This window comes from Accipiter gentilis, chromosome 27, assembly GCF_929443795.1.
Source record: "Accipiter gentilis chromosome 27, bAccGen1.1, whole genome shotgun sequence".
NCBI classification, from domain to species: domain Eukaryota; kingdom Metazoa; phylum Chordata; class Aves; order Accipitriformes; family Accipitridae; genus Astur; species Astur gentilis.
Genome location: NC_064906.1, coordinates 16,894,146 through 16,906,864, shown reverse-complemented (window position 1 = coordinate 16,906,864; position 12,719 = coordinate 16,894,146). Strand labels below are relative to the sequence as shown.

Genomic DNA, 12,719 nt, shown 5'->3' with positions numbered 1-12,719 from the left:
TTATGCATTCTCAGTAGAGGATCACTGAGTAAGTTTCAGATGGTGGAGCAAAACAGAAAGTGTCTGCAGTCATCAAAAAAATTAGACATAAGAAAAAATATCAGCTGAATTTTGGACAACATAGATAACTCAGGATAGCATTCAAAATTTCTTAACTTGAAGCAAATGGAGCGCCTCTTCAATGCTACATAACTTACACTGAGAAAGAGAAGGGCACTAAAGTCAAAACCAACTTGTCAAGCACAGTAGGTGCACACAGGGGATGGCAGAAATTATTTTTGTGCTAAATATCCAGTCTTCCAAAAGCTTTATTTAAAATACAAATAATCATCTAGGCCAGTAATGAAGTTGTCAGGCTCCCCTGGAGCTAGTAAAGGAACTGCTAGTGTTCCTAACAGCTAGACGGGACTATGTTAACTACTCACTAAACAGCTAGGGCAACAAGTGTTACCAGAAATGTCACAGACTGGTGTCTCACTATACTGCTTCTTAGGAAGCAACCGCAAATCCAGAAGAGGGAGGAACACTGCATTTCTTCTACAAGTATTATACAGCCTAGAGAGGGTAAAAAGTTTCCCTATAAACCCTGAAAGAAACAAAGGGATGAAGAAAAGGGGAAAATGGGATTTGCATTGGGGAAATTGCACTGTTTTTATCAGTGTATTTTGTTCCAGTTGGAATATCTCATTCATCAGCTCAGGTGCCCTCTCGCAGACTTCCCCGCAGACACAGGGGCCATCAGGTCCCTGTCAAAAGAGCAGCTGAGGAGACAGCGAGGCTGTGTGCATTTAAGAAACGTGAACTAACATGGTGGCCTGAACCCAAGTAAGCCTGTACCACTCTCCTTACTCTGAATGTTATTTGGAGAGCAATGGCACAGCAAGATTGCTTTTAAACTTATTCTTCATTGCTTCTTTGCAACAGCCACATCATAAAAGCAGATTCCTGAGGGTTTTTTCTGAATTGGGAAGGAAAAAAATTAAAGGTAGTACCCACCCTTTTTCAGACCTCTTTGCAAAACACCTTCTAACCACCCATACAAATTAAACTCAGAATTGCCCAGAAGCATTTCATCCTTTATGTTCATAAACTAGCAATCTTGACCTCCAGATTTTAATTTATTTTACCGAAATATTTATTTCTTTCAATAAACGAAGCATTCCAGATTTGGCTTTCTTGGCAACAAAGATTGCTCAAAGAGCATGATCATGAATGTACAAATTTCATTTACTGCAATCTCTTCATATAAACCATGAAGGTATAAACCTGACTACCAGAAGAGGAACAGACAGTATTAGCAAATTCCTTTCTAAAGCTTCAGTTTATCAAGTTAATGGTTAATAAATTTATTGAAACAGAGATGAAAGTCCAGGAGCAAAGTTCCAAAGTAAAACAGACTGATATCATCTGTTCTTAAACCAATCTCCTAACTCATTAAAAAATAACAGTACATGTTACCCTGTCCAGAAACTTTTTACTACCTTGCATAGGATTGCAAAGAGTAAATCCACCAAAAGTAATGGATTGACTCCTAGAAACAACTGTTTATAAAATGGAGTCCTTTGTCTTTGTTTTAAGTTTACTATCCATCCCACTAGCTTTTTTCTCTCAGTGCTAAGGAGAAAAGAAAAAGGTTCACACAGCTGCATAAAAGGCTAGGTGTGGCCAAGGAGAAAAGAAGAAGCATCTGTACCAAAGCTATTGCTCTGTCGTCACTCGGTGCACAACAGAGCACAGAGGTGGGATCTCAGCCAGCTCACTGTGGGCACACTGGGACTGTTTCACTGCACGCCTACATACAATCATTACGTGAGGAAAAAGATCACCCCTCTTGCCTATTATCAAGCTCTTCCAAAAAATCTATCCATTATTCGTAATTAGCTTCTAATGCTTCTCCCATTTGCCATGTACAGAGTCACCCCAGTGAGCACCGTCGCCTTTTGCTAGACTTCGCTGACTGTGGTATTTCAGAATTGCCCTGCTGAGCAGCGGGCTCAGGAAAAGCAGCATTTGCAAATGGCGTTACAGAACAAGCATGCAAAAGGGCTGAACCATCCTAGTTTTGAAACAAGGTTTTCAAGTTGATAGGTACCATTAACGAGGACAGGACGCAGCGCTCAGATGTCACTCATCCGTATGGTCTCCCGTCGGTGACCTTTGCAAAGGACAAATCAATACTAAGCAGATACTGTATCTACTATTTCTTACTGTGTAGGAAAGGTCAACCAATTTTCATGTATGTATCAGTTCTAACATTACTGTTTTCAGACACAGAACTGCTTAAACCTGGGAATAACGAAAAAATTCTTACCTTGTGCATAGCACCATTTCTTTTAAAAAAAAAGACTTGGAATGGAAACTTATTTCACAAGCAAGGTATAATGCTTATAGAAGAAATGTAAAGCTTTACCTCGCTATTGTGAAATGATCTCTACAAATACAATGTAAATGAAATTATAAACAGCACTTATAAGACTGCTTCCCTAGCAAAATCCAGTAGCACCTATGTGTTTTACCATAGAAACAAATATTTTTTTTAAGTATTAAGCCATTTACATTCATTTTGTGCATGCCCACTGCACCTGTTTTCATTCATATGTGCAGGCCACAGAAATCATTCTCCTCTTATAGTTACTTAGATGTCATATTTTGAGAGAGGCCTTTATAGAAATACACTTTTTGGTTCTGTATTTAAACTTGATCCCATTTAGCTCAATGCCAAATCCTTTTAACTTCAGTGAGAAAATTCTATAATACAAATATTGCCACAGTCTCTGAGTTGCCTGGTGCTGAATTCTTAGCTGAAATTTTTCGCTTTTTTAAAATATATATTTGATTTCTCAAAGTATCATTAAGTTTAACATTTCATAGTACCTGAAAGTTCAAGGATGAACATCAAAACTCTATTGAATTCAACAACACTGTGTTTAAATGAAAAAGTATCCTGTTGTATATCTTAAACACACCACAAACATAAAACAACACTAAAACTTCAGTCTGGCTCTGATTAGAAGACACTGCTGCACTATTTGATATTGCAAGTGTAAGATCTACAAGGACAATATTTAAAAATATTCAGAAAACTAGTATTTTAAAGCATTTGCATATAGGAAAAGGGTTATTTAATACTCAATATAATGAATTTCTGAGTTGCATTATCTGCAGCATTGTAAGGAGATATTGCATTCATGTTCTTTAGCTGTATGGAAGTGGAGCAATGGCATTTCCATACATCCATAAGCAAAGTCATAAAAAGGATCTATAATCTTTTGATGAATACATTTAATACATTTCAGTAAGGTTTATTACAGTTCTTGCTTCCTCTTCTCAGCGTCACTCATGGTTAATGGAGAGATACACACCATGTTAAAAAAGTCTCAGCAGTTCATTTCAAGTAAAGAGAAGCAATGTTTTTAAGAATAAAATACTTATTCTCACTCTTATTGTACTTGAATTGGTCTAGAGGTAAGCCGTTTTGGTTATTGTAATTTTGTAAATCATAGAAAACATCCGTTGACAAAAATATTTAATATTTATATTCTTGCAAATCCATGTTCTCAGAGTGGTTTCTGTCGGTCAAGCAAATATGAAGGCAAAACCAAATCATACAGCTTTGTACTGTGGAACAGTGTACACTGCCAGATTAGCAAAGTCTATTCTGATGTTGTTATCACCAGTATCGACAAATATAAATCAAAAATTAAGCTTTCTGTTTATTTTTAATTAGTTGCTTGTGTCATCTCATCAGAAAATCAAATTTAAAAAATTTTTTTTAAATCATACTGTCCTGGAGTCAAACACTGAAAAAAAGACATACCTCTGGCTGCAGCCATGTGCCAAAAGCAGAATTATAAGCAAGCAATTCATTTTAAGATTTCTGAAACTACCCACTGAATTATTCTTTCACTGAGGAAATCCAATCTATGCACTGTGATACAGGACAGCGCTGTCTGTCTTCTTGTCTTGTCATATTGCTTATTTTGATTTGCTGCAATGGCAAGGAAGTATAGATTTTTAATATACTTTTATTGCCTTTTAGATAGCTGACTTACTGACAGTGTTTTTGGGGCATTTTCTTCCTGAATTTTTATGACTGTCTTTTTGATGACTATGCTTTTAAAATTTTTATTGGGGAGTAATGGCTGAATTTCTATAGGGATAGATGACAAATTTTGTTAGGTGCAATACTAAAAATGTTCATTTGGATGCAGAGAGATTTTTTTTTTCCAAAAAGAAAAAAATAAAAAAAACCCACAACCAAACCTAATACAAACACTGGTATAGTTCTTATCATCTCCCATCCTGCTCTTATAGAATTCTCATGCTTTTTTAAAGCAGGATCCAAAATAAAACAAGCTGAAGATTTCAGCTCTTTTAAAGTAATCTATATAAGTTACATGGTGAAAGTCTGTTTCCTTGCTCCCTAACAATGAAGAACACAGAGTACAATAGTAATTATTCTGGAAACAGCTACACTTTCTACTGTGCCTTCATGAGAAGAACGATAAAATGGCAACATTGAAATATCACTGAGAGTAAATGGAAACCAGAATGCTAACACTGCACGTGAGCACACAGGTATGCTCAGGAGACTCTGCAGGACTGTAGGTATTGCTGTACCTGGCTATAAGTGTCTGCTTTTGAAAACAGCTATTCCTCACAGATAGTGTCTTTCATTTCATTTGGCCCTACATTAATAGGTTGTCATCCTGCACAGCATGAGAAGGTTGCAGAAGAAGCAAAAATAAATACTTTCTCCAGAAAGTTGAGGCAGGGGACGGGGATGGGACAGGTTATAGCCAGCAGCATCTTCCAGCTAGAAAGCTTGTTCTTCACTCCCTCATAAAAGTGCAGTCAGACAAAAAGCAGCAGAAAGGTGTAAGGCAGATTTTCCTCACATTACAATGCTATAGTACTATCGCTATTGATCTGAATTCTGTAATGTGTTTTGGAGAAGTCTTTGCTTTTAAGGAAGATGATAAAACAAAGAGGAATCCATGACACTTCTTTCTTTGCACAAAGAATGCCATTAAAGCAGGCACATCAACTCAAAACATACATATTCTTCAATAAAGACATATTTTATAAAACAGCAGGAGTTACCTAAAACAACTCCCTAAAACCAATAACCAAGTACTTTAGTGGTATATTTCTTCATGGTGTAAACTAATGGCAAAAAGTGTACTTTCAGCACGCTATCCTGAGCTTTCAGGGGGATACCTTATTTAGAGATTCAGTTCACTTTCTTGCCCATACCCAGAATCCCCAACACTCAATTTTACCTTTTCTTTTTCTTTTTGCTCTTAAAAATCACACTGAAACTACTTTAAAAGGTATTTTATTACTCCAACAGAAGTAAGTACCTGCTGTAAAACAATGTACACATTCCCATAAGCTTTTTATAAATTCTCACAAGCCATTACGCCCTATTTAATTTCATCTGAATTTTAACCATGTCCTTGCACTTAGTTCCACCTTATTATCTTACCATACCATCTCACCAATAATCGCTTTTGAGATTCCAACTTCTATATCTTAATTAAAACTGTGGACTTACATTACAGCACTAATTTAACTACAGGACTTTGAGAATTGGGGCATCTCAGAGAAAAAGAACTTTGTCCAACACTTGACTGTCCAAGTACCTTGTGTTTTAAAAGTGAGGTGTTTTCTTTACATGTGACAGATGACCCTCAGAAAATTACATCACATCAAAGTCATCAAAACAGCACAGGCCTAATCAAAATGAAAACTATGAAGTGCATCATACAACTTCTGAAAGAAAGATTATTCTACCTGTATCGGACATGCTCGATTGTGTCATATGTCAGCTTGCTGCTGATATTCTGGCTATGAGGGTTGCCTAGGAGACAACAGAGATATAGAAGTTAATCGTTAATCACAATTTTGCTATTAATTTTTTCTTTTATGAAAGTATTACACCAAGACAGCCTGAAAAGATGACAAAGAAAGATTTAACGTATACTTCACAGCAATGCCCTGAAGCTCCTTAGAGCAGTTAGTTGAGAGAAGGGACATATAACAGAAGAAAGCAATTATGACAGACCTTGAAACTTCAGCTGGATCTCTTACTAATACTTAGGCAGTTCCCTTAAAAAGAAAATGCAACTGCATATGCACAAACGTACTACGAAAAAGTACAGACAGAATGCACATTCATAAATACATTTGCGCACTAGCTGAGAAGCAATTTAGAAGAGACAGCATCTGGAGATAACAGACATTCGTGACTGGACACCAGGACTATCCCTGGGTTTTTTAGTGTCTGACATTCAAATAGCTCATGAAAATATAAATTTTATTGCAAAATTAGTAGCCACCTTAGCACAGCTCAGCACATGCATGTATTAGCAATTAAGACAGCACATAATAAGGGCATGCATTTATCTTCTTGAGCAAAAAAGATTACAACAATATCCACACAGGCACAGCCCACTTCCCTATTAGTAAATGCTTGAAGAACATGCCTAAACAGTTTGGAAACAGAATAAGAAAAACATTGCTATATTAATACGGTTTTTGCAGTATTTTGCTGCAATATTAGCTACTCTCTTTTTAGAATTTCAAAATCACCCTGCTGAAAGTTATTGAGTGAAGGTGTTGAAAAGAATAATAAATTTAGACCTCAGACCCAAAAATAATACTTAGATTTTTCATGTCTGATGTTGCATTTCTGTAATTTCCAATTCAAATATTCTCAATTTAGAAGTGAGAATCTCTCTTACTTACATTACTTTCCCTCATTTACACATGCAACAGCTAAACTGCAGTTCTTCGGGCCTGTGGATTATCACCAAGAAAATAAAATAGCTGCAAGTCAAACTCCCCTTTCACTCACATCTGTATCTGTTAAATGAACTCTTTTCATACAACAGTTACTGCCCTCAGAGTACCAGAGATGTAACTGGAAAAAAAAGAGATTTGACCATACTAGAGGTCTCGTTATCATTTCAGATGAAAGCAGTATTAAAAAAGATACAATTTGTTCTCCCACAGCATTATAGGTTCTATGCAACTGGCAGCACTACTATTCCTATTCACAAGCACTCAATTGATTCACAAATTAATTTTTTTTTCTACCACTGATGTTACTTATTATAAGGGTTGAGACCAATGTTGTTTGAAATAACTAAGATCAGAGTGCATACATTTCACTTTACAATGGCTGTAGTGACAGAACATTAATTTTAATATCACTGACATGTAGTTGAATGTAATCAAATCGATGTATCTTGTTATAACAGCAAAAAACCCTATCCCAATCAAAACCAACATCTATTTCGTAGCGAATCTTAAATCCACTCTCTGGATCCTGGCCTCGATAGCATTCAGGAAACAAAAGAGGGGGAATTGACACGTACAACAGCACATTGACAATGAAAACTACCCAGAACTCTCAAGTGGCTCGCCCAGGTGATAAGCACAAATGTGCTGGTGCTTGAGAGAGCACAGTTTTCTTTTAAAGCAGTGCTACCTAGTTCCCAAGTGAGGAATCACTTTGCTCTATGTATCAGGGAGCACAAGAAAAACACAAAACTAGCAAAAAGGACACATAGCCCACAGATAGTAACACACAATAAGAAATTTTGATTACTTCAGTGGGACTACTCACAGCATATATAGATAATACTATACGGTATATTTTTTTTCTGGTTGAGCATGAATCGCTCTAATGCAAACTGTCTCACACAGTAACAACATTTTCTAAACAGAGGGTGATGCTGCCTTTGTACAAAAGCACATTCAGTGTGTGGTTCTTGGCTAGATAATAATGCCAGAAAGATATGAAAGGTTTAAGTAGAGGATCTGGGGACAAAATACTTATAAGGGGTGCTGAAGTGCCCACATCCGCAGCTGTAATAGCTAAATCTCCACCCAGATACTGCATAATTCTGTAGATATTTTTTACTCACATTCTTATGTGCAAGACTGCTTTGGCAATACAGATCCTTTTTTCTGAATATGCACCAAAGTCTAACAGTCTGGGAGAGGTATAGCACCTATTCCCTGCCTAAATTCACTTGGGAACTTCGAGCTAAGCTTTGTCTTAAATAAAATGCTTATACTGAGCCGCAGTATAACCCCCTGTGTTGACTCTCACTGAGAGGGTGGTGGTTCTGGATTCTGGTCCTTGCATAAGAAATTGTTTTTGCATTTTGCATGAAGAAAAACCCCACTGAACAAACAGTGCTGAGAGCCGCATTGTATTTGTTTATGCCCAGGCTGGTGCCCTAACCCCTGGGCAACAGAGTCATGCTCCTTTGATTTTTCTTCTTCACCAGCACAGACAGGTCCTTGGCCACCAAAGAACAAAGCTAGGGGTGACACAAAGGGATGATGGCTCCTTTGTAAAATCACTGGTCTTCCAACTACTCTATAGCAGTGTTAAAAAACTTGCAGAAGTACTCTTCCAAGAACTCAAGAGGCACAGTTTTGATCTCTTTAGATAGAAACTTGAGAAGAATAATGGGAACGCTGTTTTGCACTTACCATAAACGTTGTTTCTGAGGTCATCAGTAAAAGCTTTAAGTAGACTCTCTGGGAAAAGTGCTGAACCGGCATGGTCAAGGTAAGTAATCCCTAAAATAAAAATTACTAGATTCAATTTTTTAAATATTTAATTCCATTTTCTCCCACAGACTACGTTGTGAAGTGCACCATTCAAACACCCCTAGTGCAGTACACCACATAAAAAGTCAATTCCCTAAATTTTCTGGGGTATGATATTTCTCTGCCTGACTTAGAGGTCTCTACAGCTCTTGAAAAATGCTCCTCAAATATGTTCCAACAGTCAGGCTATATTCACAGCAAGGCGTCTTTCACTCACTTAGCAGAAAAACAAAGGATACAATAGAAGCCCAATATTTTGATTGCATCTTTATAATTTTTAATTAAAACCAAAATATTTTAAGAAGTCATTCTTTCCATGTTTAGATTACACATTCTTTGGAAGAGAAAAATCTTTTTGTTCTGCCTGTACAAGACTTAGCAAGCTGGTGTCTTCAGTCACAGTACCTTGTTGCTCCTAGGCACTACTTACCATGAAAACTACCATTACCACAATGACAATTATTATTATTATTAACAATAACAACAACACTAGTGTTGCCTCCTTGCCGACAAATGAAGCTACTCTCTCAAGAACTGACAAGGCCTAAATCATGTTTGAAGCCCAAAGACAGGACTAGTTTAAGTTTTAATGTATTTAAATTATTTCTTGTCACTCTGCTGCACTTAACATTCAATTCAGTTTTAAAATCTCCTTTTATATTATTAAGCTATTGCAAAACTTTTAAATAAATGCTTATTGGAAACGGAGGCTTTGTCATGTTTGGCCATTTTCAATTTCTTAATCTTTAGCAATTATTCTTCCATTTCTCCAGTGTGTTTCACGCCCTTTATTAGTTTTTTTCATTTCACTTACCTTAAGTATTTCAACCTATTTCAAATTTTAATAATGATGAATATGATTAAGATTAGAATTTATTAAGTCTTTTAAAGGCCTTCCCTTACCACAGGGATTTAAAACTGAGTTAAGCTTTAAACAAGAAGCCTCGACACTTGGAAATACATATGATTATATATTATGTTGCTGTAGCAGTGATTCAGTGGGTAACGGTGTGAGGTAGTGCTAATGATAAAACCAATCCAGACACCCATCCCTTCTCTTATTTTCAAAAGAGAAAAGCCCTCCCCCACCTTAAGATTTGCCGACTTACAGTGTCTAGCAAAAGCGAAATTTTTAACCATGGCCTGAAGTCAACCAAGTGTTTTGAGGTGCTTTGAGGGGTGGAGCGTGGACAAAACCTGGGTCGATTTACTAGATGTACAGACTTTTTAGGTTTTCGCTATTTTTTTCTGAAATCCTAGAAAGTTTCTCCCAAGCGGTATGAAGCGGCACGTAGAAGCACACAGGGGTCAAAACGCATACGGGGGTCCAGTTGACCCAGTTTCTGACAGGAGAGGTTCCAGCTGCTCGGCTCACCCCCAAAATGGAGGGGGTTTGGAGGGAGAGAGGCAGGTTGCGTCGTGGTGGGAGGCAGCCAGGCCCCTGCCCGGCAGAGCGGCATGGCCTCTGCCAGCGACGGGATGGCAGCAAGGGGACGGCGGCTTTCCCTCCGGCGGCCCAAACGCTCGCCATGGCCGCCCCGAGGCCCACGCGGCCCACGGCTTGCCACCAAACGCCTCCACCCTGAGCGGGAGCTGAAGCGGGGAAGCAACAGCCACGACCACCGGGGGCCCAGCTCAATGGCGGCGGTCGGGGCTATAAACGACCCACAGTCACTGGCTACGTCTGGGAGAGCCGGGAAAGGCAGGCCTAGAGTTGAGGAAGGGAAGAGGCATCCCTGAGCCAGGAACGCGGAGGAAGGACCGCTGTCCTGGAGGCGACCATCCCGGCCAACGCTCTTTCTCAACGCAAGCCCACGCAAAGGTGCCATTTGGCTCGTTAGCTCTTATCGGCACCACGAGCACAGCCGCTGGAGGCAGACAACTGACGGGTTTGGATCCTTCCAGCCCTGAGGAGATTGATGGCATCGAAGTGATAACACAACCGTACAGCACGAGGAAAAACCAGGCAACCGGCTGAGGCTCCTCAAACCCAAACTATCCACCGACAAGGGGATATGGGTGCTTGCTGTCCTGACCGAAGCTCCTGTGAGGAAATGTGGACTAAAAGATCTCTAAGTAAAGGCCCCCTAAGTGGTTTTTCAAATTTGATTTGTTGCGTAGCTCATTACGAAGGACAATATTGCAGTTCTGTGAAATGAACGTAAAAAAAACCTAGCCTGCCATTTTTTAAATCCTCCTCTGGTTGTATTACTTTGAACATGTGGGAGGACATTTGGCTGAGGAAGGAAAAATTATTAATTCTTAAACTTTAATGCTGCTGTTTAATTGAAAACAGAGAACAGCATTTAACACTCTCTCTCCACTGCCCCCCAAAAGAAATAGGCTCTCTCATCATTTGAGACTGCACTGAAACAAATATCTTGCTATTGCACTTTTATGGTGTAGTTTTTTCCTTCCTGTCTTACTTCAATAAAACTATATTTCTAAAGGAAAGAAAAAAAAAAAGTGGCACATGCATAACACTGGCAAAGAAAAGAACATTAATAACTTTCATTGTGCTTTTTCCCTGGTTTAATAACATTTGCTACTTTAACTTTATTGAACGCACATTAACCAAAGAGATTTGTCAGTATATACAGAATAACACAGTTTCCCCTGTTTCACTGTGTATTTAGTATATAGGCTGTCAGCACTATGAAATTCTACTGTGTACAGGAAATAACAGGAGAAAGAAAATATAATATGATCAACCAAAAGAAAATTAAAATGCAATATCCATCAGGACATGGTTTCATTGCTCAGGGAAAATGTAAAATTAACTTTTAGTTTAATTTACATACTATAACATTTGGAATGTGTAACTGACTTCATTGATCTAATAATATACCAACTATTTGATAAAATCACATTTCAGGAGGAGGGGGGTTTTTTATAGGAGTATCGAAAACCATTCAATGTGTCGGCATTAGTTACGGAAAGTTATTCAGCAAGAGTATCGGTTCATAAGCTGTAATATTCATATGTTAATATTCTTGCAGATTAATTTTACATTGGGAACTCTTTGGGAACCAGCGCAGGCCAGTCTGTCCTGCTGAAGAAAACCCCAGCCCAGCTCTCTGTTCTCCTTCTGTGCTACAATTCACCTCTTAATAAAGCATCCACCATCTCTGCATGCCTGCCTTGGTTCTTTGTAAAACTTCACGAGAGCACGTGCACATACAGCCTCAGGAATGCCAGGGGACCATTCTGTTTAACTGAACATTTCTATCTCTTAAATGAAAAAAGATAAAGATAATTTAATTTGGAGCATTTTAAAATTAGAGCTTAAGACCAGGTGAGAACACTTAACCGTACATAGTCTGACTGCCTGCAAAACACCCAAGGCAAAAAGAAACTATCTGGATTAATATTTTGGAGCCAAAATTCCTGCTTCTGACAAAAGCACGCTTTCCTAAAAGGTAACTCCACCTGACTGAAGAAATTTAAAGACATCATCTGACCAACTGACAGTAGAACAAGGTGGTTACGTCTTCATTAAATCTTTTAGTAATTATCAAGCTTTGTATATGCCTACCACCCAGAGGATGTTCTAGAGGGGCAGGAGCACAGAGGGACCATGGAGGCACTCCCTACAACGCCCTGGTGGCACATGGAGAGTAAGCTTGTTCCTCCTTCACACCCCACCCGTAAACCCACGCCTGGCCACCCAGCTCCTACCTGGCTAAATTCTTACTACTTTGGTGTTATGTAATCTTCTCTTTTAATCCCTGAAATTGTTCTTGGTGCTTCATATTTCTGAACTTTGACTGAATATCACTTCCAGAAACAACGACTTTACCTACATTCCATGTGGCTGCTCCATGTCCACCTCCTTTAACCTTTTGCCATCCTGTGATTCTACCACATTCACCAAAACAAACCAGCCTGCACTATGGCTTCACAGCTATTTCTTACAGCCACAGCACTCCAAAATTCCTGCATTCCAGCTGATTACAGGCTGCCAGCTACATTGCTGAAAGTTTCATAATGAAGAATGAAATGTGTAGTTACAAGGCAGCACCGGTACAGAGTCATGAATTTTGATTGGCGGATATAATTGCAATTCAGTGGGATTATATACACAATAT

At 38.5% G+C, this 12,719-nt stretch overlaps 1 protein-coding gene across 1 annotated transcript in view; it reads right to left on the bottom strand.

Moving 5' to 3' along the window:
* Nucleotides 1-12,719, bottom strand: part of MOCOS (molybdenum cofactor sulfurase) — a 224,477-nt gene that overhangs the window by 189,875 nt on the left and 21,883 nt on the right. Inside the window, exons 2-3 of the mRNA XM_049830456.1 lie at nt 8,512-8,601; nt 5,797-5,863 (exon numbers count right to left, since the gene is read on the bottom strand). Of these exons, the coding sequence (XP_049686413.1) occupies nt 5,797-5,863; nt 8,512-8,601 (157 nt within the window). The remainder of the gene's footprint in view (nt 1-5,796; nt 5,864-8,511; nt 8,602-12,719) is intronic.